This window comes from Hyaena hyaena, unplaced genomic scaffold (genome assembly GCF_003009895.1).
Source record: "Hyaena hyaena isolate Hyena2069 unplaced genomic scaffold, ASM300989v1 scaffold_521, whole genome shotgun sequence".
NCBI classification, from domain to species: Eukaryota; Metazoa; Chordata; class Mammalia; order Carnivora; family Hyaenidae; genus Hyaena; species Hyaena hyaena.
The window spans coordinates 349,173-372,646 of NW_024081153.1; the positions used below are offsets into that span (position 1 = coordinate 349,173).

Genomic DNA, 23,474 nt, shown 5'->3' on the forward strand with positions numbered 1-23,474 from the left:
CCGTTGATGGACACTTAGGCTCTTTCCATGTTTTGGCTATTGTTGAGAGTGCTGCTATGAACATTGGGGTACATGTGCTCCTATGCATCAGCATTTCTTTTTTTTTTTTTTTAATTATTTATTTCTAGGAGAGAGAGCATGAGCAGGGGACAGTCAGAGAGAGAGGGAGATACAGACTCTGAAATAGGCTCCAGGCTCTGAGCTGGCAGTCAGCACAGAGCCCGATGTGGGGCTTGAACCCACGAACCGCGAGATCATGACCTAAGCGAAAGTTGGACGCTTAACCGACTAAGCCACCCAGGCGCCCCTGCATCAGCATTTCTATATCCCTTGGGTAAATTCCTAGCAGTGCTATTCCTGGGTCATAGGTCTCACCCCAATTTAATATTAGAGTTGAATATCCCCATTAGATATCTGATACAGTTCTATACTTAGCTATATTCATAATCTGTATGGAAAAAGCTAGCAGTATTTGGTTCATCAGTTTATGAGGGGTCTTTCTCTTACCATTGAGGTCTGCCCAATATAACTTAATGAAAAAAAAATGGGGACCCTGTAAAAGATGTTATTCACCTTTTTGTTTTGAAAAACCTCAATTTCCAACAACAGAGAAGGACATAGGTGTTATTCATCTTAAATGAGTTGAGGTATATTTGTATGGTGGCCCTAATGTTGTCATTTAATCTTATGCTTACAAAAGTTTTTAAAATCTCATAATAAAATATTTCAGTGAAGATTGTATGTTCTGGAAGATTGTTACTTTGGGAAACCATAGAAGACATGTATCAAAGGAAGACCAGTGGAAAATGCTAAAATGACTATGCTTATCTGCAGGCTTTAGGTTTGAGTAACTGGTGTTTGCTAGGCAGATAAAAGTGTCAGGAAAAGGTAAAGCAAGAGCTCAGAGCTGTGAAAATTCGTCAGTGTTGCTATCTAATTTTGCTCTAACTTGTTCTATGAGTTTGTATGGATCAGCCATTGACCTTGCTTGACTGGAGAGATCTTTATTCTTATACCTTTGTGATTGCTTACTTAAGTCCACTCATTAATGTTTATAAAGCAAATTTTTTGTTAAAAAAAAATCCAGTGTTTGTAAAAAAAAAAAAAAAAAAAAGAAAGAAAGAAAAAAACCCATTTTATTAGTCATACTCTTGCAGAGCTTAAGTTAGCAACATTCGTAACTGCTGACCACAGTATAAACAGCTACTTGAGAAGGCTTGTTTGCAGGGCCAGTTTTCCGCAGTCATTATTATCTGGTTTGAACAATTTTATAATGTTCCTCATTTTATTACAAAGTCCTAATGCATTTCTGTCTTTCTTCCTCTCAAGGTGAAAGAAAATTTTGGCATTGATTCCCTACCCTCTGTGCCCTCATCTGAAGGAAGCAGTCAACAAGGCAGATTTGATGATCTGGAAAATCTTAATTCATTAACAAAAAGCAGTCTGGATTTGGGTTTGTGATTTTTTTCTCGTAAACACAAATTACATTATTTTGCAATCTTTCAGCTTTGTTTTTATAGATGATAACTCTTACTGTCCTGTTTTCATTCATTATGCAAATTTAAATGTTTATTAATCTGCTTCAGAATATCTGGAAGAATAAACGTGACTCATATTTCAACATAGAACTTAAGATTCTCTCTTCTGAAACGGCTGTATTTTCAATGCCTGATTTTGCTTTTTATGAGCAGTATGGATTAAAACTAAAACTGATAACTTACGTGCTAAGTTTGGAATAAGTCTCTACTAATATATATTAAAACCTCTGATGCTATTAAGTGATACTGTTAGCTCATTGAATGGGGTTGTTAAATATTAATAAAGAGAGCCATATTTTAAACATTTATGAAACATTTTTATAGCCATATATTATAGTCAATTTTGGTGCATTAATAACTTAGTTTCCATTAAAGAATCCTAAAAGTATAGTGCCTCTCCCTGCCTACCCCCAATATTGACTCTTACATAATTTTGAAAACTTGACTATGAAAAATAATTTTTCTTCATCCAACACTGAAATATCAAAGGCTGTTATATTATTGAGATCCCTAGGTGAGACTGTTAAGTTCTTTCACCGCACTGGGATTTATGGAGCCATTGTTCAGGATTTATGCTGTCCTTCATGTGTTATGACTCTGCTTATAGGAAAAGTCTTTCTCTGGGCAATTCTCATGTTGTATGGTAATACATTGGAAGGGTTGGAGTGCATTATAGAAAGCCATGTAATGGTTTTTATGAATTCAGCATTCTGTTGAGTAAAATCCAAAGAATGGAATGATTAACAGTAAAAATTCAAGTCATCTCTGAGATGATAACTGCTGTCAGCTCCGAGTCAAAACAGAGCAAGGCTAGTTAATTTTGAATATCTAAGATTTGATGAGTTTATCCCATTTTTCATGACAATTGTGACTAGGATAAAAATGGGACTTCCCTCTCCGCCCAAAAGTGTCCCATTATTCTGTTTTTTAAAAATATACCACATTTCCGTAGTCTTCTAAGTACTTAGAGAAGATTTACTGCACAAATGAATAAATAATTAATAGACCATATCTGTTTGATTGCCATGGATACTTTATAGCAGTGTCATTACTATTTTGGACCAGATAATTCTTTATGGCAGAGAGCTGACCTGTGCTTGGTAGAATGTTTAGCAGTTTCCCTGCCTTCTAACCCTGATGCTAGGAGTACTCACATTCCCAGTCATGATCAAAATCCAATGTCTCCAGACACTGCCAAATGTCCCCTGGGGGGCAGAGTTGCCCCTGGTTGAGAATCACTCACTGCTCTACGCTGTCAGGATTGAAAACATAGACTGGCTATGTGGGGTGGGTGTTTGTGGAGAAGAGCAGCAGAATTGGGAAGAAGAGGTAGTCCTTCTTGAGCTCTGCTCTCTGTTTTCTCTAAGTGACTCCAGAGTTACTTCTTCTGACTTCTGCCTGCTCTAGAAGTTTCCTAGGGCTGCTGTAGCAAATTGTTGCAAACTTGGTGTCTTAAAACAACAGATACTAATTCTCTCACTGTTCTCAAGGCCTGAAGTCCTAAATTAAGGCGTTGTGCTCCCTCTGAAGGCCCTAGGGAATAATCTGGTCTTTGTCTCTTCCACTTTCTGGTGGCTCCAGCCTTCTTTGGCTTATGGGTGCATCACTGTGACATGTGCCTCTGTCTTCACATGGCAGTCTTCTCTTTTACTGGTGTCTTCTTTGTCTCTGACAGGGACATCTGTCATTGGATTTAGGGCCCACTTGGGTAATCCAGATGGTCTCATCTCATGATACTCAACTGAAATGTATCTGCAAAGACCTTTTCTCCAAGTAAGGTCACGTTGACAGGTCCTGTGGCTTGGATATATCTTTTAGAGAGGTCCCCATTATGTTCACTATTCTGCCTTAGTCTAATACTTTACAAGGACCTGGGAATTTATTTTTTTTAGCCATTATAGCTTTGGGAATGAAGTTAAGCTTGTATATCTTAGGTCTGTCCTCCCTAGAAATACATTTGTAACCACATGCTTTTAGGAAAATTTTTTGAAAGCCTCTAGAATGCTATGTGGCAGACATGACTATTTGGATTAATGCTAACTGTGGGTAGACTGAGAAATTATTAATAGAGTTGATACAGATTTCAGCAGCATACATATTGAATTCCTTCTAGTCAGAGTTTGATTTTGCTCTTGAGACCCGTTGCAGCAAACAGCTGACTCTTTCAGTCCCACGTCCCTCTGTATGAAGCAGGTACCCTGCTGTGTCGCCAAGCAATTCCTCAGGCTTCTCCAAGCCTCTCTGTTTCCTCAATTATAAACTGAAAGATTTGGGCTAAGTGTTCTCTCTAAGCCCTCTTTCAAATCTGTAACTCTTTGAACACTTTATTAGTAATGGACAGTTTTAGATTTATCTCTGAACTACTAAATTTCTTTTTCTGAGCAAGTAATTTAAAAATTATTTTTGAGAACCTTATGTGTAAAGAGCTATTTTTGACCCTATATGTAATCCAACATTATGTAGCCTCTAAGAGCCTTTCTCTGCTGTGAAATTAAACCTATAAATAAGCATAATTAATAAGATAAAGCATAAAAGATAAATTCCAAATCAGTAACACATTCAGTATTACAAGATTTCAGAAGGTTTTGGACAGAGGGTAGTTCTGTTTCCTACTCTTTGACTGCCCCTGTCTGGAGGGTGCCCACGGGGAGCCCTGGATGATTCTCTGTCATTGGGTCAGGCGTGCATAGTCATTTGCATGCCTAGCTTTTACTAGAAATTGAGCTTCTGGAGGGCAAGGCTTGTATCTGATTTTTGTTACCATAGTAGGTCCTCAAGAAATGTTTGTTGAATGAGAGCATGAAGTGCTGCTCATGTGTAGTTATTCAACAGCATTGCAACCCCCGGCCCTCCCTCCTCCTGGCAGCGGCAAAGTTATACAATAACTCACCCTCCCCTTTCCTTGGATTCTCGTTCTCTTTATTTTGTGGACCATTCTGTTCTTGCTCTTTACCAAGTATAAGCCTTTTGGCAATCTCCCCCATTCCTCTCCTATAAACATTAACCTCCATTTGTCCAGGAAAAAAATTTTTGTAACTTCTTTGTTTTTCTAACCTTTGTGCTCCTGTTATGGCCCTTACCTAACAACTGCATAGGCCCTCGAGGACTTGATTTGTTTTATGGGCTCTAGAAACTGCGGTGTACTTGGCAAACAGCTCTGTAAAGTCTGAGTGTGTCACGCACTGTGACAGATGAGAAATGTGTGCCTGAGCACCATCACCAAGGGTCCATGGAGGAGGAGTGGGTCAAAGGGCACGGGCAGCCTTTCTGTGGAACAAGTAATGAAAAGTTTTAAACAAACTGCAGCAACCTATGAAACCCAATGCCATAATTTAACAGGCTGCTTTTACCAGTGTGGCTGGATGGGAAACAGCTCAGCAAATAAAACCAGTTCCCTCTTCTTAACAATGGTTTTTGGCCATTCGGCCAGAATCTAGTCCCACCCCTGGTCCCTCCTCAGAGGAGAGGAGGCAGACATAGGCAAAGCTAGAACTCTTTGGTGATGCGATGGATTTGAGTGCTTTGCAGGAATGGAGGCCCCAGGGAATAGGAGTGAAGGGTGCATAGGGATGGAGGACTGAGCATGAGACTTTCTTTAACACAACTGAGCGTTACAGTGATGTTCACTCCTTCTTCAGATTCTGTTGTGTCACCAACTGATTAGATCCCGATTTCAAAGTTTCTAGACCAGTTAAAAAGGTGATATATGCACTTGTTGAATGACTATATTGTACACCTGAACTGTATATAACACTGTGTATTAACTACACTGGAATTAAAATTAAAACATTTTTTAATGTACGGGGTTTTTTTTTTTTGGTTATGTGTTATTCTGTGGAATTATTTTTTCTTGTGATGAGGACTTCTAAGATGTGTTCTCTTAAGCAACTTTAAAATATGCACTATAATATTTTTTTAGTGCTTACTTTTGAGAGAGAGAGAGAAGGAGACAGAATGAAAAGCAGGCTCTAGTCTCTGTTCAAGTCCAGCATGGGACTTGAAATTACAAAATGTGAGATCATGACCTGAACTTAAGTCCGATAGTCAACTGACTGAGCCACCCAGGTGCCCCTTATTTTTTTTAATTTATTTTTATTAAGTGAAAGGTAGGAGTGCCTGCAGTTGAGACAGCTGAGGTTGATAAGGGAAAATGTATAGTGAGATTAGAATACCATCACTAAGGGGATTCTTTAGATAAAATATTTATATTGCTAAAATGTCATCTTTTCAGTGAGGCCATGTATAAATGCAACTCTCTTCCACTGAGGAGTTTCTGTCCTCCTTCCTTGCTTCATTTTTCACCATCTGGCATATTAAACATTTTACTTATTTAATTTAATATAAGTAAGATTTCTACCTAGAAGAGGCCTATTTGTTGAACGAATGAAGGCTAAATGAAAGCATCTTGTGTTCACTGTCATCTGGGTTTGCTGTTTAGGCATGATGATTCCAGATGATGCCCAAGGTCCTGGCTTGCTTGTTGAACTTCCTGCTGTGGCTCAAAGAAGGGAGCAAGAAGATTTGCCTTTGTATCAACTACCCAGGACTCGAGTTGTTTCCAAGACCTCAGCATACACAGGGACACTGTCTTCTAGATATACCACAGATGCATGGTATGATACCATTGATCTTTGTTTTTGCATTATGAAGGAGTTTGGTTGCTTTTTTTTTTTTTGCTCTTATAAAAAATGCAGTATAGTAGACAATTACTATGAGAATCTCACATACTTAAAATTGAACCATATATAAAATTTTGTACTCTTACAGTATGGAAAATGCATTACATAGAATATTTGCTTAGAGAATAAGAGATTAAGAGTTTAACAACATAACCAAGGCATGCAAATTAAGGAGGGAGTGGATTTAAGAGAGAATTTTTTGGAGTTGGTGACTGATAACGTGTGTTAGGATGAGAGGACCTAGTTGAGGACGACTTGTGTCTCTGGACTAAGACGATAAATGGATTGTGGTGCCATTAATTCTTTAACATAAGTCTATAGGAGCAAAGGAAGCAAACTCTGTGTCTAATGATAGATGAATGGATAAAGACAAAGTGGTATATATACAATGGAATATTAGTCATAAAAAAAAATGAAGAACTGTGTTCTCAACAACATGGATGGACCTAGAGTGCATTATGCTAAATGGGGTAGGTCAGACAGTGAAATAGAAGTATCCTACGATTTCACTTATATGTGGAATCTAAAAAAACAAAGGAAATGAACAGAAACTGTCTCATAAACATCAAGAACAAACTGGTAGTTGCTGGAGCAGAGGGGAGTAGAGGTGGATGGGTGAAATAGGTGAAGGGGATTAAGAGTCACAGATTTCCAGCTATAAAATAAATAAGTCACAGAGACAAGTACAGCATAAAGAATATAGTTAATAATATTTTAATAATTTTTATGGTGACAGATGGTAGCTACACTTACGGTGAGCATTTCACCATGTATAGAACTGTTGAATCACTGTGTTACACACCTGAAACCAATAGAACATTGTATATTATATTTCAGTTAAAAAAACAGTTTATAGGAGCATGAACAGGTTGGAAGGGGAAACGAATTCAGTGTGGGACAAGATGAGGGTTCCAGTATCCATAGGAAAACAAAGTGAAGTGGAGTCAATTAGGTGCGTGATTCTGGGGACTCATGTTGGGATCTATACTGGTGTAGGTAATTGGGAGCAAGATCAAGTGCAGGAGAAACTGCTGGATTTGAATAGTCATCCAGGGTAAGCTCAAATACTCAGAAGAGCATGGGACCAAAATTGGAGTCTTACAGAGCAGCAAACATCACAAGGATGAATGGAGGCAGAAAATCGTGGCGTGAACAAAATGTTGGAGGAAATTGATGAATCTAGAGATTGTCATAGAAACCAGGCAAGAGAACATTTTACCATAGGTTTTCACAGACCTTTATTACGGTCTACAGAGAGGTCAGGGCAGATAAAATGGAAAAGTTTACATGGGGTTTGGCCACACAGATGCTCTTGGTAAGCATAGAATAATTTAAGTAAAGTAGAAATTAGAGAGTAGTGGGTTGAGAATTGAACAGATCTGAAACTGGGCATAGTACGTCCAGTAAGACTACTGTTTTCAAAATCCAGGTCATGAAAAGAGACAGACAGAATGTGTGTTATCTATATAGAGGGTATTTTTGGACTGAGGTAAAGAAGGGGTTATGCATACTTAATATATATATTATTATATATATGTATATATAAACATATTGTGTGTGTTTCTGGTAAAGATCCAGCAGAGAAATATGTAGGTGCTGGAAAGGTAGTGATTAAACACAGTCCCTGGAGAAAGCAGAGAGAGAGAAAGACATTGCATACCTAGAGAGATTAACCTTTGATAGTTAAACTACAGAGACAGGTGCCAGCCATGAAATCAAAATACAAATGCAAGTGCTGTTTGTATCCTGTGAGTAGGAATCCAAAGAGATTCTAATTTTTTATATGTTTTTGTCAGTTAGGTAAAGATTATTTTAAGAGTGATAAGGTGGTAGTAATGTGAACATTAAAAGTAGAGGTGTCACTTTTGAAACATGGGTAGGAGAGTAATGGCTTAATGATGGAAAGCAGTTTAGAAAAATCTTGCTCCCCACCCCACACCTTCCAACTTCCCAGGGTGAGAGAGTGAGCATCATTCACTTGAATGTGGTATCTGGCAGAGAACCAGAAGCTATTGAGAGAACATTTAGTGAAGAGGTCAGAGTGTGGAGTAGTTTCTAGACAATTCAAGGAGATTCTGTGGAGCGTGATGGGTAGTTTGGCCTGAGGACAGGGAGGAGGGAAAGGGGCCTCGAGTGGTAGGTATGAGAATGGAAGCAAGGTCTGAAGGAGAAACCAGAGCAGTGGAGAAGGAAGGAGTTGGAGGTGTTGGCCAAGCCTAACAGAGATGAGAGATAGGGTGGATTTATTGGCCTTTGAGTTTTTATTAAAACTTTAGTCCAAGAATGATTTTGTGTTGATGTATGAAATGTCTTACAATGATATCACTTCTCTGTTCAGCAGCCTGTGACTTTTGCCTGTAGTTTTATTTATTTAATTTATTTTTCAGATTTTATTTCCAAGTAATCTCTGCACGCAATGTGGGGCTTGAACTCACAACCACAAGATGAAGAGTCACGTGCTCCAGCTACTGAGCCAGGCAGGCATCCCTCTGACTATAGTGTTAGATAGAAACTTCATATCACAAAAAGTTGGTCTCTGTGCTTCAGCAAACTCCTTTCTGAGTGTAAAGGAAAAGACTAAGGGGCTCCTGGCTGGCTCAGTTGGTAGAGCAGGCGACTCTTGGTCTCAGGGTTTTGAGTTTGAGCTCCATATTGGGTATGGAGCCTACTTAAAATAAAATTAAAAATTAAGAAAAACAAAAAAAGGAAATGAAAGGCTTAGATAGGCTCAGCTACTTGGAGGAATCTGATGGCTTTTCATTCAGCAGAACTGGACCGGTGTTCAGAGGGGAGGTGCTGACAGGTCTGTTCTTGTGTCCCGGTGTGAGCAGTGTAACCAGGAGGGATGGCTGTAGATGGAAGTACTGGAAAGCTTAGAAATATAATTTTATGACTTTTTAAAAAATTTATTTTTAACTTTTTTAATGTTTATTTTTGAGAGAGAGCGGGGGTGGGTGTGACTGGGAAAAGAGCAGAAAGAGAGCGAGACACAGAATCTGAAGCAGACTCCAGGCTCTGTGTTGACAGCCCCAATGTGGGGCTCCAACCCACGAACCACGAGATCATGACCTGAGCCGAAATCAGTTGCTTAACTGATTGAGCCACCCAGATGCCCCTGATATTTTTTTAAATTAAAAATAAATTTTTTAAAAGTAATCTCTACACCCAACATGGGGCTCAGACTCCAACCCTGAAATCAAGAGTTACATGCTCCACTGACTCAACCACCCAGGTGTCCCTAATTTTGACTACTTATATATGATCAGATTACTTTTCAAATGAGACATCTTTATTTTGTTAAATTTCTCTTCTGTTTGGTGTGTTAGTAATTAAATCTCTCAAAGAATTCAGAAATGAGGCTGCATTTTTAAAGGTATAGTAGTGTAACTGTAGAATTGGAAAATACCTAAACAAATTTCCCAAACCACTCCCTTTCTTATGCAGAAGTCAAAATGGAACATCCATTCTGTCTTACCCAGTTCTTGCACTTTCAGAAAGGGAAGATAACACTTTACTTCTACCTCATTCGTTTCTTTTTCTCCAAAAGTAACTTCAACAAGCTGATTTCGTATGTGGGCATAGGCATTCAGGAGTTTCAGCCTAACTGTTGAGAGATCAGTCTTGCATTTGTAGGTTGTTTCATAGACTCGCTGCTATAGATTCAGGATATAGTGAAATTTCAGCGGGTAATAGAAGAGTCCCTGTAAGTCATGTTTCCCCCCTTTTATTCTTTAAAGGTATGTCCCATGGAGTTAGGTTCATAAGTGACTATTTATTGCCACTCAGGAGCTTTTCTAAGTAATGCATAGATTCTTTTGGAAGATAGTCTTTTAGATACGGGTATCCTGAAGTGCTAACTGATATTTTAGAGTTTCTACTTTGCATTGATTTTGGTGTAGAACCCAGCTGAGTTATTTAGTGTACAGTGTGCTTCTGCACCCCACTGACTTCTCTGGATTTTTTTGGTGTTTGTTTTAATATTAAATTTAAAGGGGACCTGTGGTGCAATGGATAATGTGTCTGACTACAGATCAGAATATTTATTCAATTTATTTAAACTCAAACAAAACAGGGGCACCTTGGTGGCTCAGTCAATTTAAGTGTCCGACTTTGGCTCAGGTCATGGTCTTGTGGTTCCTGGGTTGGAGCCCCGCCGTTGGCCTCTGTGCTCTGCTGACACCTCAGAGCCTGGGGCCTGCTTTGGAGTCTGTCTATCTGTCTGTCTGTCTGTCTGTCTCTCTCTCTCTCTCTCTCCCTCCCTGTGCTGCTCACTCTCTGTTTCTCTCTCTCTCTTTCAAAAATAAATAACATTAAAAAAATAATAAACTAAAACAGAAACAGTTCGCCCATTTCTCCTATCTCTCACCCCCTGCCTCTTGCAGCAGTTGTTCTCTGTGTCTGAGCTTGTGTTTTTGTTGTTTTATTTTATTTTTAATGTTTATTTATTTTGAGAGAGACAGAAAGCGTACATGAGCATGGGAGAGATGTAGAGAGAGTGAGAGAGAATCCCAAACAGTCTCTGCGCTGTCAGTGGGGCTTGATCCCACAAACTGTGAGATTATTACCTGAGCTGAAATCAGGAGCTGGACACTTAACTGGCTGAGCTTCCCAGGCACCCCTGTTGTCTTAGATTCCACATATAAGAGAGGTCATATGGTATTTATCTTTGATTGATTTCACTTAGCATAACACCCTCAAGTTCCATCCATGTTGTCTCAAATGACGAGTTTTCATTACTTTGATGGCTGTACAATATTCCATTTAAAATTTATACCATGATTTCTTTATTTATCTATCAGTGGACACTTAGACTGTTTCTGTATCTTGGCTATCATAAATAATGCTGCACTGAACGTGGAAATGCATGTATCTTTCGTATTAATATGTTCTTTCTTTTCAGCTAAATACTCAGAAGTGAAATTGATGGATCATATAGTAATTGTATTTTTAAATTTTTGAAGAAGCCCCATACTTTTTCCATAGGGTTGCATCAATTTACATTTCCAACAACAGTGTGCAGGAATTCCCTTTTCTCCATATCTTTGCCAGTCAACACTTGTTATTTCTTGCTTTTTTGATAATTTCCATTCTAATAGGTGTAAAGTGTACTTCATTGTGGTTTTGATTTGCATTTCTCTGCTGATTAATGATGTTAAGCATTACCAGTACTTGCTGATCATCTGTATGTCTTCTTTGGAAAACGTCTTTTCAGATCTTGAGCCCATTTTTAAATTGGATTGTTTGCTTTTTGGTATTGACTTGTATGAATTCTTTATATATTTTGGTTTTATTCCCTTATCAGATATATGACTTGCAATTATTTTATCCCATTCAGTAGATTGTCATTTCATTCTGTTTATTGTTTCCTTTACTGTACAGAAGAAGTTTTTAGTTTGATGTGGTCCTACTTGTTTATTTTTGCTTTTGTTCCATTCACGTTTGGTGTCAGATTGCAAAAATCACGACTAAGGCCTATGTTTTCTCCTGGGAATTTTATGGTCTCAGGTCTTATATCCAAGTCTTTAATCCATTTTGTGTTAATTTTTGTGTATGTTGTGACATAGTGGTCTAGTATCATTCTTTTGTGTGTGGCTGTGCCATTTTCCCAGCACCATTTATTGAAGAGACCATCCTTTCCCCACTGTATGTTCTTGGCTCCTTTGTTGTAAATTAATTGATGATCTATATGTGGGTTTATTTCTGGACTCTATTCCATTGATGTAGGTGTTTCCTTTTATGCCAATACCATACTGTTTGATTACTATAGCTTTGTAATATAGTTTGAAATCTGGAAGTGTGTTGCCTCTAGCTTTGTTCTTTCTCAAGATTGTTTCGGTTATTCCAGGTCTTTGTGGTTTTATATAAATTTTAGTATTGTTTGTTCTATTTCTGTGAAAAGTACCGCTGGTATTTTAATAGCAGTTGCACTGAATCTGTATATTACTTTGGAAAGTATGGACATTTTAAAAATATTAATTTTCTGGGGTGACTGGGTGGCTCAATCAGTTGGGCATCCAACTTCAGTTTAGGTCATAATCGTGAGTTTGAGCCCCACATCGGGCTCTGTGCTGATAATTCAGAGCCTGCTTCAGATTCTGTGTCTCCCTCTGTCTCTGCCCCTTCCACATTTGTGCTCTGTCTCTCTCTCTCAAAAAGAAACAAACTTTAAAAAATTTTTAAAATAATAATTTTTCTAATCCATGAGCATGGAATATCTTTTCATTTAACTGTGTTGTGCCTTCAATTTCTTTCATTAATATCTTGTAGTTTTCAGTATGCAGGTTTTTTATCTCCTTGGTTAATTTAATTTTATGTATTTTATTCTTGATCAAATTGTGAATGGGATTGTTTTCTTAATTTCTCTGATACTTCGTATTGGTGTAAAGAAACACAACTGAATTTTGCATGTTGATTTTTTATACTGCAACTCTACAGAATTTGTTTATTCTAACATCTTTTTGATAGAGTCTTTAGCATTTTCTATATATGATATCATGTCATCTGCAAATAGTGAGTTTTACTTCTTCCTTTCCAATTTGGATGCCTTTGGTTTCTTTTGAATAAAAGTGGTAACAGTGGCCATTCTTTTCTTGTTCCTGATCTTAAAGGAAAAGCTTTCAGCTTTTCACTGTTGAGTGTGATGTTAGCCGTGGGCTTGTCATATATGACATTATGTTGAGGTACTTTCCTCTATACCTGCATTATTGAGAGTTTTTATTATAAATAGATGTCACATTTTATCAAATGATTTTTCTGCATCTATTGAGATGATCATATGATTTTTAGCCTTCATGTTGTTAATGTCTTGTATCACATTGATTTCTGATTGAATCATACTTGCATTCTTGGAATCAGTTTTACTGCATTATGGTGTATGATCCTTTTAATATATTGTTGAATTTGGTTTGCTAATATTTTGTTGAGGATTTTTGCATCTTCAAAGATACAAATATCTTTGTCTTGTTTTGGTATCAAGGTAATGCTGGTCATGTAAAATATGGTTGGAAGAGTTCACCCTCTTCTATTTTTTGGAAAATTTTGAGAAGAATTGGTAATAAATTTTCTTTGAATGTTTGGTAGGATTCACTAGTCAAGTCTTTTTGGTTCTGAACTTTGGTTTGTTGGGAGGTTTTCAGTTACTGATTCAATCTCCTTGTTAGTAAATGGTCTATGAAGATTTTCTATTTCCATCTTATTCAGTCTTGACAGATTGTATGTTTCAAGGAATTTATCTGTTTCTTCTAAGTTGTCTCATTTGTTGGCATATAATTGTTCAATAGTAGTCTCATGATTCTTTGTATGTCTGTGGCATCAGTGGCATTTCTGATTTTATAGGAGACCTCTTTTTCCCTTGGTTAGTCTAGCTAAAGGTTTGTCAATTTTGTGTATCTTTTCAAAGAACCAGCTTTTAGTTTCATTTATCTTTTCTATTGTCATTTTAGTCTCTATTTCATTTATTTCTTCTCTAATCATTGTTATTTCCTTCCTTCTAAAACTTTGGGCTTCATTTGTTTTTCTAGTTCCTTCACGTGTAAAGTTAGGTCATTTGAGGCTTTTCTTGTTTCTTGAGGTAGGCATTAATTGCTATGAGCTTTCCTCTTAGAACTGCTTTTTTGCTGTATCACATAAAGTTCGGTATGTTAAATTCCCATTTTTGTTTATCTCAAGGTATTTCTTTTATTTCTTTTTTATTTCTCTTTTATTTCTCTTTGGATTAACCAATGGGTCAAAGAATATTGTTTAATCTCCACATATTTATGAACTTTCTAGTTTCTCATTTCATACCATTGCAGTTGAAAATGATGCTTCACTTAATTTCAGTCATCTTAAAATGATTAAGACTTGTGGGGCGCCTGGGTGGTGCAGTCGGTTGAACATCCGACTTCAGCTTGGGTCACAGTTGAAGGGTTCAAGCCCTCTGTTGGGCTCTGTGCTGACAGCTCAGAGCCTGGAGCCTGCTTCAGATTCTGTGTCTCCCTATCTCTGCCCCTTCTCTGCTCATGCTCTATCCCTCTCCGTCTCTCAAAAATGTTAAAAAATATATATATTTTAAAATGATTTAGACTTGTTTTGTGAGGGTGCCTGGGTGCCTTAGTCAGTTAAGCATCTAACTTCAACTCAGGTCATGATCTCAGGGTTTGTGAGTTTGAGCCCTGCATGGGGGGTCTCTGGGGTCAGAGCAGAGCCCACTTTAGATTCCCCCTCTCTCTCTACCCCTCCCCCACTTGTGTTGCATATACTCTCTGTCTCAAAAATAAACTTAAAAGAACAAAACAAAACTTGTGGCCCAAGATGATCTGTCTTAGGAAATACTCCATGTACACTTGAAGAATGTGTATTCTAATGCTTTTGGATGGTATAATCTGTATATGTCTGTTAAATCCATCTGGTCTAACATGTCATTTGAGGTAGATGTTTCCTTATTGATTTTTTTTGTCTAGATGATCTATCCATTGATATAAATGGGGAATTAAAGTCCCCTACTATTATTGTAACACTGTTTTTCCCTTTAGGTCTGTTAATGTTTGCTTAATATAGTTAAGTGCTCCTATGTTATATATAAATGTTATTTTCTCTTATTGAACTGATTCTTTTATCATAATATAACACCCTTGTCTCTTAATCTTTGTTTTAAAGTTTATTTTGTCTGATAGAAGTATATCTGCTCCAGCTTTCCATTGCATGGAATATACTTTTTCATTACTTAACTTTCAGTCTGTGTGTGTCTTTTCATCTGAAGGGAGTCTTGTAGGCAGCATGTAGATGGGTCTTATTTTTTCATCCATTTAGCTACTTTTTGTCTTTGGAGATTTTAGTACATTTACATTTAAAGTAGTTATTGAGAGGTATGTGTTTATTGTCATTTTGTTCATTGTTTTCTGTCTGTTTTTGTGGTTTTTCTCTGTTCCTTTCTTCTCTTGATTTCTTTGTGGTTTTGTAACTTTCTTCAGTGGTCTGCTTATATTTTTTAATGTTTTGTGTATTTACTGTAGGTTTTTGGTTTTTAGTTACCAAGAGACTTAGATGTAACAACTTATATCTATAATAGTCGACATTCAGTTGATAATAGCTTACATTCGATCCCATTCTAAAGCTCAGTCTTTTTACTACCCACACCATGTTTTATGTTTTTGATATTATATTTCACATCTTTTTGTCTTGTGTGTCCCTTAACTAATTATTGTAATCACAGTTATTTTACTATTTTTCTTCTTTTAGCCCTTATACTAGCTTTATAAATAAACCACGACCTTTATTATATATTTACTTTTCCAATGAGATTTGTTCTTTCACATGTGTTCTCATTACTAATTAGCACTCTTTCTTTTCAGCTTAAAGAAGCCCCTGTAACATTTCTTGTAAGCCCAATTTAGTGGTGATAAACACCTTTAGATTTTGCTTGTCTGGAAAACCGTTTATCTCTCCCTCAATTCTGAATGATAATTTTGCCAGATAGAGTATCTTTGGTTTGAAGTTTTTCTTACAGCACTCTGAATATATCATGCCCTTCCCTTGTGGCCTATAAAGAATGTGCTTAAAATTCTGCTGGCAATCTTATTGCGGGAAGTGGAGGGGTTTCTTATATTAAGAAAGTTTTTTTCTTTTGCTGCATTTACTATTCTTCCCTTGTCTTTAACTTTTGACATTTTAATTATAACATGTCTTGGTGTGAGTCTCTTTGGTTTCAACTTGTTTGGAACTCTCTGCGCTTCCTGGATCTGGATGGCTATTTTATTTCCCATGTTAGGGGAGTTTTAGCCATTATTTCCTCATATGAGATTCCTGCCTCTTTCTCTTTCTTAACTCCTCCTGGGAGCCCTGTAAAAAAAATGAATGTTAGTTTATTTGAAGTTGTCTTATAAATCCCTTAAGCTACTTTAATTTTTTTCTTATTCTTTCTTCCTTTTGGTTCTTTGATTGGGGTGAACTCCTTGGTTTTGTCTCTGAGCTGACTGATCCTACTGTCAAATCTAGTCAGCCAGTGAGCATGTCTAGTGTATTTCTCACTTTACATATTGCATTCTTCAGCTCTGTGACTTTGGTTAGGTACTTTCTTATGTTTTCCATGTATTTGTTGAAGCTTTAACTGTGTTCATCCATTCTTTCAAGTTCAGTGATCATCTTTATGATGATGACCTTGGACTCTTTATCAGATATATTGCTTATCTCCTTTTCATTTAGGTATTCTGAGGTGTTTTTCTTTCTTTCTTTCTTTTTCTTTCTTTCTCTCTTTCTCTCTCTCTCTCTTTCTTTTTTTTTTTTTTTTACAAATAGTTTATTGTCAAGTTGGTTTCCATATAACACCCAGTGCTCATCCCCACAAGTGCCCTCCTCCATACCCATCTCCCCCCTTCTTCCCCCCACCCATCAGTCCTCAGCATTCAAGTCTCTCATGGTTTGCCTCTCCCCCTCCCCCATCATTTCCCCCCTTCTTCTCCCTCATGGTCCTCCATTAAGTTCCTCCTAATCCTCCTATACGTGCAAACATATGGTATTTGTCCTCTGCCTGACTTATTTCACTCAGCATAACACTCTCAAGGTCCATCCATGTTTTTACACATGGCCAGATTTCATTTTTTCTCATTGCCATGTAGTATTCCATTGTATAGATAAACCACATCTTCTAGATCCATTCGCCCATTGATGGACACTTGGGCTCTTTCCATGTTTTGGCTATTGTTGAGAGTGCTGCTATGAACATTGGGGTACATGTGCTCCTGTGCATCAGCATTCCTATATCCCTTGGGTAAATTCCTAGCAGTACTATTTCTGGGTCATAGGGGAGTTCTATTGGTAATTTTTTGAGGACCCTCCGTGCTGTTTTCCAGAGGGGCTGCACCAGTTTACATTTCCACCAACAGTGTAGGAGGGTGCCCATTTCTCCACATCCTCGCCAGCATCTAGAGTCCTCTGATTTGCTCATTTTAGCCACTCTGACTGGCGTGAGTCAGTCAAAACACACTGACTCAGTGTGGTTTTGATTTATATTTCCCTGATGAGGAGGGATGCTGAGCATCGTTTCATGTGTCTGTTGGCCATCTGGATGTCCTCTTTGGAGAAGTGTCTGTTCATATCTTCTGCCCATTCTTCACTGGATTGTTTTTTTTTTGGGTGTGGAGTTTGGTGAGTTCCTTATAGATTTTGGATATTAACCCTTTGTCTGATACATCATTTGTAACTATCTTTTCCCATTCCGTTGGTTGCCTATTAGTTGTATGGATTGTTTCCTTTGCCGTGTAATAGCTTTTAATCTTGATGAGGTCCCAGTAGTTTATTTTTGCTCTTAATTCCCTTGCTTTTGGGGATGTGTCAAGTCTGAGGTGTTTTTCTTATTTCATTTGGAACATTCCTCTGTTTCTTCATTTTTCTTGACTTTCTGTGTTGGTTTCTATATAGTAGATGAAATTGCCACCTCTCCCAGTCTAGAAAGAGTAGCCTTGTGTAGGAGTTGAAACTTTTCATTGAGCCCTACCATAGCTATTGGGTTGTTTCCCAAATTCCTGTGCTTGTTCAAGCAGGCTGTTGTATTTTTAACATCTCCTGGTAGTTGAGAATGTGCCTCAACTGAGGATGTCAGTTTCCAAAAGGGGAGAATCAGGCTGCCTAGAAGCCAGACCCTCAGGCAGCAGCTTTAAAAGCATGCAGATATATATGATCCTGAGGGGCCACATGTGTAAGCCTCACCCTCACTGGCCACCAGAGACAAGGAGTCTGAGGTGTGCCTTGGGTGTCAGCTGCAAAAACTGGGGCTCTAGAAGAGTGTATAAACTCCTGTGTGGAGACATTAGACAGCTGGAGCAAAGCAGAGGGAAAGTGCCAAGGTGGTGTTCCCAGCCTATGTTCCTTTAGAGCCACATTGTAGGGCACTGGATGTGTGCCAGACCTGAAGCCTGCCCCTTAGTCCAAAGACCCAGGATGAGCAAAGTGATCTTTTTCACAGAAAGACTGAGGCATGTGCCTCAGTCTGCTGTGTTGGAAGTCCCCTGGTGATGGTAGCCTACCAGGAAGCGTCCTCTGATTGCCATGGTCCTGTGGGACCCAGATATGCAAGACCCTTCATCCACAGGAGCCAGGCAATCAAAGGGTGTCCCTGGATATGAGCTGTGAAAACCAGGCATCAGACTCGTGGAGAACTCTCCTCCAAGAGTCAGGGGCACTCTAGAGTGTGGCAGAGTGAGCATGATGAGAGTACTTGCCCTCCAAGATCTCTGGAAAAGATTAGCCAGCCCCAAGATGTGTCCTTGATTAGACCAAATATTTATGACTTATTATCACACCTATCATGATTTGGGATACAGGAAAGCAGAAAATAGAAGGAAAGTTTCAATGTTGGTTTGGTTTGGGGGTTTTTAATTTTTAATCTGCAGTTAATATTTATTTAAAGGGGAATTCTAAAATAGAGCATAACAGTATTCCTTGCAGTAATGTCCACATTCCGAACAACAGAATATAATGTAAGTAGATCATATCTGGGATGGCAGATAAATTATATCAATAGCATGGGCTAGTAAGATGCTGTTAAATAAAAAATGATTATACTACATGGGGAAAAATTTTGATACCAATTCAGATGAAAAAAATTGTAAAGGAAATGACTATTAAGCCTCCATTAAATGACAGTCATGTCATTTAACCCTTGTTACGGTTACATAGGGTAATCAAAATATGAAAGCGTCTGCTATTACAGCTATTCAGCGAACATCTATGCACATGTGCAAAGAATAATATAATGTGATAATATGAAGACTTCACTTAAGTCGGTAGAATCATGGGTATCCTTTAGGGATTGCATTCAGCTGCTTATAAAACTCTCCACTTGGGGTGACTTAACCAAGTGGGGCTGTAATTTTTTTTCTTTAAAAACCCCTGAAGAAGGTGATCTGCCAGGGTCTTAAACACCTTCTTCCTTTCTTCTCTGCTGTCTTTACTGCATTGCTTTAGTCACTGTTCCTTCATGATTTTAAAATGCATGCTTCACTGCCAATATCATCTCTGCCTTCTAGGCAAGAAGAAAGGGAAGGTCATAGAATGAAAGGCTCCTGCCAGATGATTCTCACTCCATGTAATGAGTTTTTCTAAATCTCTGGGGACTTGTATTTCCATATCAGAACTATAGCACCCAGTTAGCATTAGCTGAAAGGAAGTCCAGAAAATGTTTTTCTTTAAAGCTGGGCATAGTGCCACCTGGAATAAAGGAGAGGTTGTGTTGGTAAGGAAGGAGGAAAGGACATTAGATAAGTAATTGGCAAGTATATGCCAAACTCTTGTTCCTTGAATACTACGATGCTCTTAATCATGAAAACATTGACCGGCTGAGGCAACAAATCTATCTGGGAATAAGTGAGATGTTAATGACCCCTCATGATCCCAATTTCTTAACTGATACTTGGATTGTCTAGATCCTTTCAGTTTTCTCTTTTTCATTCGGCCTTCAACCATTCTATACTAGAAAGTCTGTTTGTAGAGAGACAGGTAGGTTTGGAGTTTTGCTACTATTTATAGGACTCATTTGAGAGTTCAGAGAAAAATGGAGCATTGAAACTTTTAGGCTGCAACAAAGATTTGAATACTGTGGAGAGGCTATGTAGTTACGTTGGAGCCTTTCTTGAGCCTCACTTCCTCACTTGGAAAAAGAATAATATGACTTACAGTGCCTGCTTCAGAGGGTTTTTGAGAACATGTAGTGGAAGAGGTAGTGCCTACTTTTTTGTATAGAGTAATAAAATTTATACTTCAGACCTGTTATGTCAGGTGGTGGTCCACAGTCACATACCTACTTCACGGTGCAGGTTAGACTGGAGCTCAGGACTCCTGACTCTTCTTCCGGGTAATATATGGTAATGTCTCTACCCTATTAGATAGCATTGCCTTTATAAGTACTCTGTAATTCAGCGCTTTTTAAAAGATCTTTTTAGGGGCGCCTGGGTGGCTTAGTCGGTTAAGCGTACGACTTTCGCTTAGGTCATGATCTCGCAGTTCGTGGGTTCGAGCCCCGCGTCGGGCTCTGTGCTGACTGCCAGCTCAGAGCCTGGAGCCTGTTTCAGTCTGTGACTCCCTCTCTCTCTGACCCTCCCCTGCTCACGCTGTCTCTCTCTCTCTCCTAAAAATAAATAAAACATTAAAAAAAAAAAAAAGATCTTTTTATTTTAAGTTCATTTGTTTTGAGGAGGGGAGAGAGGCAGAGAGAGAGAGAATCCAAAGCTCGATCCCATGACCCTGAGGTCATGACTTGAGCCAAAATCAAGAGTCAGACGCTTGGGGCACCTAGGTGGCTTGGTCTGACTTCGGTTCAGGTCACAGTCATGAGTTTAAGCCCCGTGTTGGGCTCTGTGCTGACACTTGGCGCCTAGTGCCTTCTTCAGGTTCAGTCCCTCACCCTCTCTCTCTCTCTCTGCCCCTCTGTCCCCCTGCCCACCCTCAAAAATAAATAAACATTAAAAAAAAGACACTTAACTGACCGAGCCTTGCAGCCACCCCTGTACTTTAGCATTTTATGTTATCATTTCCATATTAACATAACTTGATGGATCAAAGTATGGCAGTGGTAGGTGGAAGGTTGGAATTAGATCTAACAGAAGGAAATCTCTCTGCAAACTGCAAAGTGATGGATAACGACACAAAACATTCATGGGATACAAATAACTGAGGAATTATTTAGGGCCAGGATGACAAATCTAGAAAGAGGCCTTCATTGTGTTTCCTGTTTAGCCATTTCAGCTATGTATGTTGGTTTTGCTGGAGTGTTTTCTTTGCTGGTCAATCAAGACCAAGTTTTAAGATATATGTTATAATATTTTGTACATTGATCTGAAACAAATGTGAAGTTGTACAAATTACACACAGATTGTTAGGAAATAGCATCTAGAGTATCACCAATAAAAGTGTTTATAATAATTCTATGATTTTCTGGTGCCTGGTGGGTATCTGTTGAACATTAAAAGCCATGTGTTTTTGTTTTGGACGGACAGTTAACTGTTGATGTAAATATTTTAAACCTTAAAAATTAAGAGCTATTTAACCACAGATTGTTTAATTTCAAAACTTTGTAAGAACTTTTAGTAGCACTATATGTTACAAGGTGCATGTGGATTTTGCCTTTGTCTCTCTGCAGCGAGTTACCTGAGAGAGAAGAAGGTGAAGGAGAAGAAACTCCAAACTTCAGCCACTGGGGTCCACCGCGAATGTATGTTGATAACATCATTGGCTTTCTCAGTAGGAGAACACAATCAATTAGCTGCTTTTTAATTTTATAGTGTCATTTAGACATTCTTTACAGATTATGTAAATGTCACAATTCACATCTAGGCTGGCCTAAATTTTAGTCTCAGTTTCTCTTCTTGAGAGATTTTCACCTGGGTAAAATGACTATAATCAATATTAGGAAAGTCTTCATCATACTCTTGCAGAGAAAACAATTTACACTTGTCCATGTATGGTAGTAACTGATGGACTAAGGATGTTCTATAACTGCATCACTGAGGAAGGCAGGTAGGAATGCCTTGAATGCACTAAAATTTCTTCCCTTGGTTTTTTTTTTTTTTTTTTTTAATGAACAACAACATTAGTTGAAGTTTCTGTCATGTATCAAATTATTTCTGTCTTCCTTCTCTTGTATTAGTCCCAAGTTTGTGCCTCGTTGAAGCTAATAGTATATCAAAGTCCTTTTTTTAAAAAAAGTTAATTTAGGGGTTTTTTTTAATATTTTTTAATTTATTTCTAGGAGAGAGAGAGAGAGAGAGAGACAGCGTGAGCAGGGGAGTGTCAGAGAGAGAGGGAGATACAGACTCTGAAATTGGCTCCAGGCTCCGAGCTGGCAGTCAGTACAGAGCCCGATGTGGGGCTCGAACCCACGAACCATGAGAACATGACCTGAGCGAAAGTCGGACGCTTAACCGACTAAGCCACCCAGGCGCCCCTCAAAGTCTTTCTTTGATTGCTCTTTCTATTCGGCATGCATTATTAACTCCACAATACCTACCTACATTGTTTTCTTCTTGAGCTTCTGAATTTTGTCTTAAACACTCTTGGGAGCTGTTTTCTTTTCTTTTTCTAATGTTTGTTTTATTTTGAGAGAGCCGCCCACAAGCAGGGGAGGGACAGAGAGAATCCAAAGCAGGCTCCACACTTTTAGTGCATAGACCCAGGCTCCATCCCACTAACCATGAAATCCTGATCTGAGCTGAAATCTAAGAGTCAGATGCTTAACCCACTGAGCCACTCAGGCGCCCCTCATTGGGAGCTATGTTTTGCACTACTTTTTAAAAATTTCAGCTAATCATTGGTCACATCTATGCATTTTGAGCAAAATCCATAACCATGGAGGAGCAAATTTTATTCCATCCTTTATTTTTTACAGTGGTATGGGGGGTGCCTGGGTGGCTCAGGTGGTTGCACATCCAATTTTGGCTCAGGTCATGATCTCCATGAGTTCTGAGTCCTGCATCAGGCTCTGCGCTGACAGTGTGGAGCCTGCTTGGGATTTCTCTCTCTCTCTCTCTCTCTCTGTCTCTCTCTCTCAAAAAATAAATAAAAATAAACAACAAGAAAAAATAAAGTGATGTGGAGGTAGGAAGAAAAGAGAACAACCTTCCAACCTTAAAAGCAAAATGTTTCCTCCACTTAAAGAAGCACAGGTTAAACCTGCTGGCTGGAAAAAGCCACTTGGGTAACAAGACTTTCAGCGGCAAATTTCTTTTATTGTGAAAGTCTGTGATTTCTGCCAAAATGATACATGTGACTTTCTTGACTTTTTTTTCACCCATTTATTACTTTCTTCATCCGTTCTTTGCTAATGTTATGAATACAGATTAAAAGAAGTAATTACAGAAAATATATTGTGATAGGAGCTGTGAACATTAAGAATATTAAGAGGTGTATTTATTGTATTAGAAATCTTTTTCCAAATTCAGGTTTTCACATGTGCCACAAATGACTGTGAAACGAGTCACAAGATCTAGTACAAAGTGAACACTTCTAGTGACAGTTCAGCACATTATATTAACTTATTCATGAGTGAATTTTATTGTCTTTTTACAGTGTTGAGATTGTTAGAGAACCCAACGTGTCCCTTGGTATTAGTATTGTTGGTGGACAAACTGTTATAAAACGCCTGAAGAATGGAGAGGAACTTAAAGGTATATTTATCAAACAAGTTTTAGAAGACAGTCCAGCGGGAAAAACAAATGCTCTTAAAACAGGAGATAAAATACTTGAGGTAAATGATGTTAAAATTCTGTTTTTATTTGAAACCTGCTTT

General features: G+C 38.2%; 1 protein-coding gene across 1 annotated transcript in view; it reads left to right on the top strand.

The window, feature by feature from the left end:
- The window catches only part of PATJ (PATJ crumbs cell polarity complex component), a 358,255-nt gene that overhangs the window by 116,431 nt on the left and 218,350 nt on the right, over positions 1-23,474 (top strand). The window contains exons 21-24 of the mRNA XM_039255282.1: positions 1,330-1,453; positions 5,977-6,151; positions 21,330-21,401; positions 23,255-23,432. Of these exons, the coding sequence (XP_039111213.1) occupies positions 1,330-1,453; positions 5,977-6,151; positions 21,330-21,401; positions 23,255-23,432 (549 nt within the window). The remainder of the gene's footprint in view (positions 1-1,329; positions 1,454-5,976; positions 6,152-21,329; positions 21,402-23,254; positions 23,433-23,474) is intronic.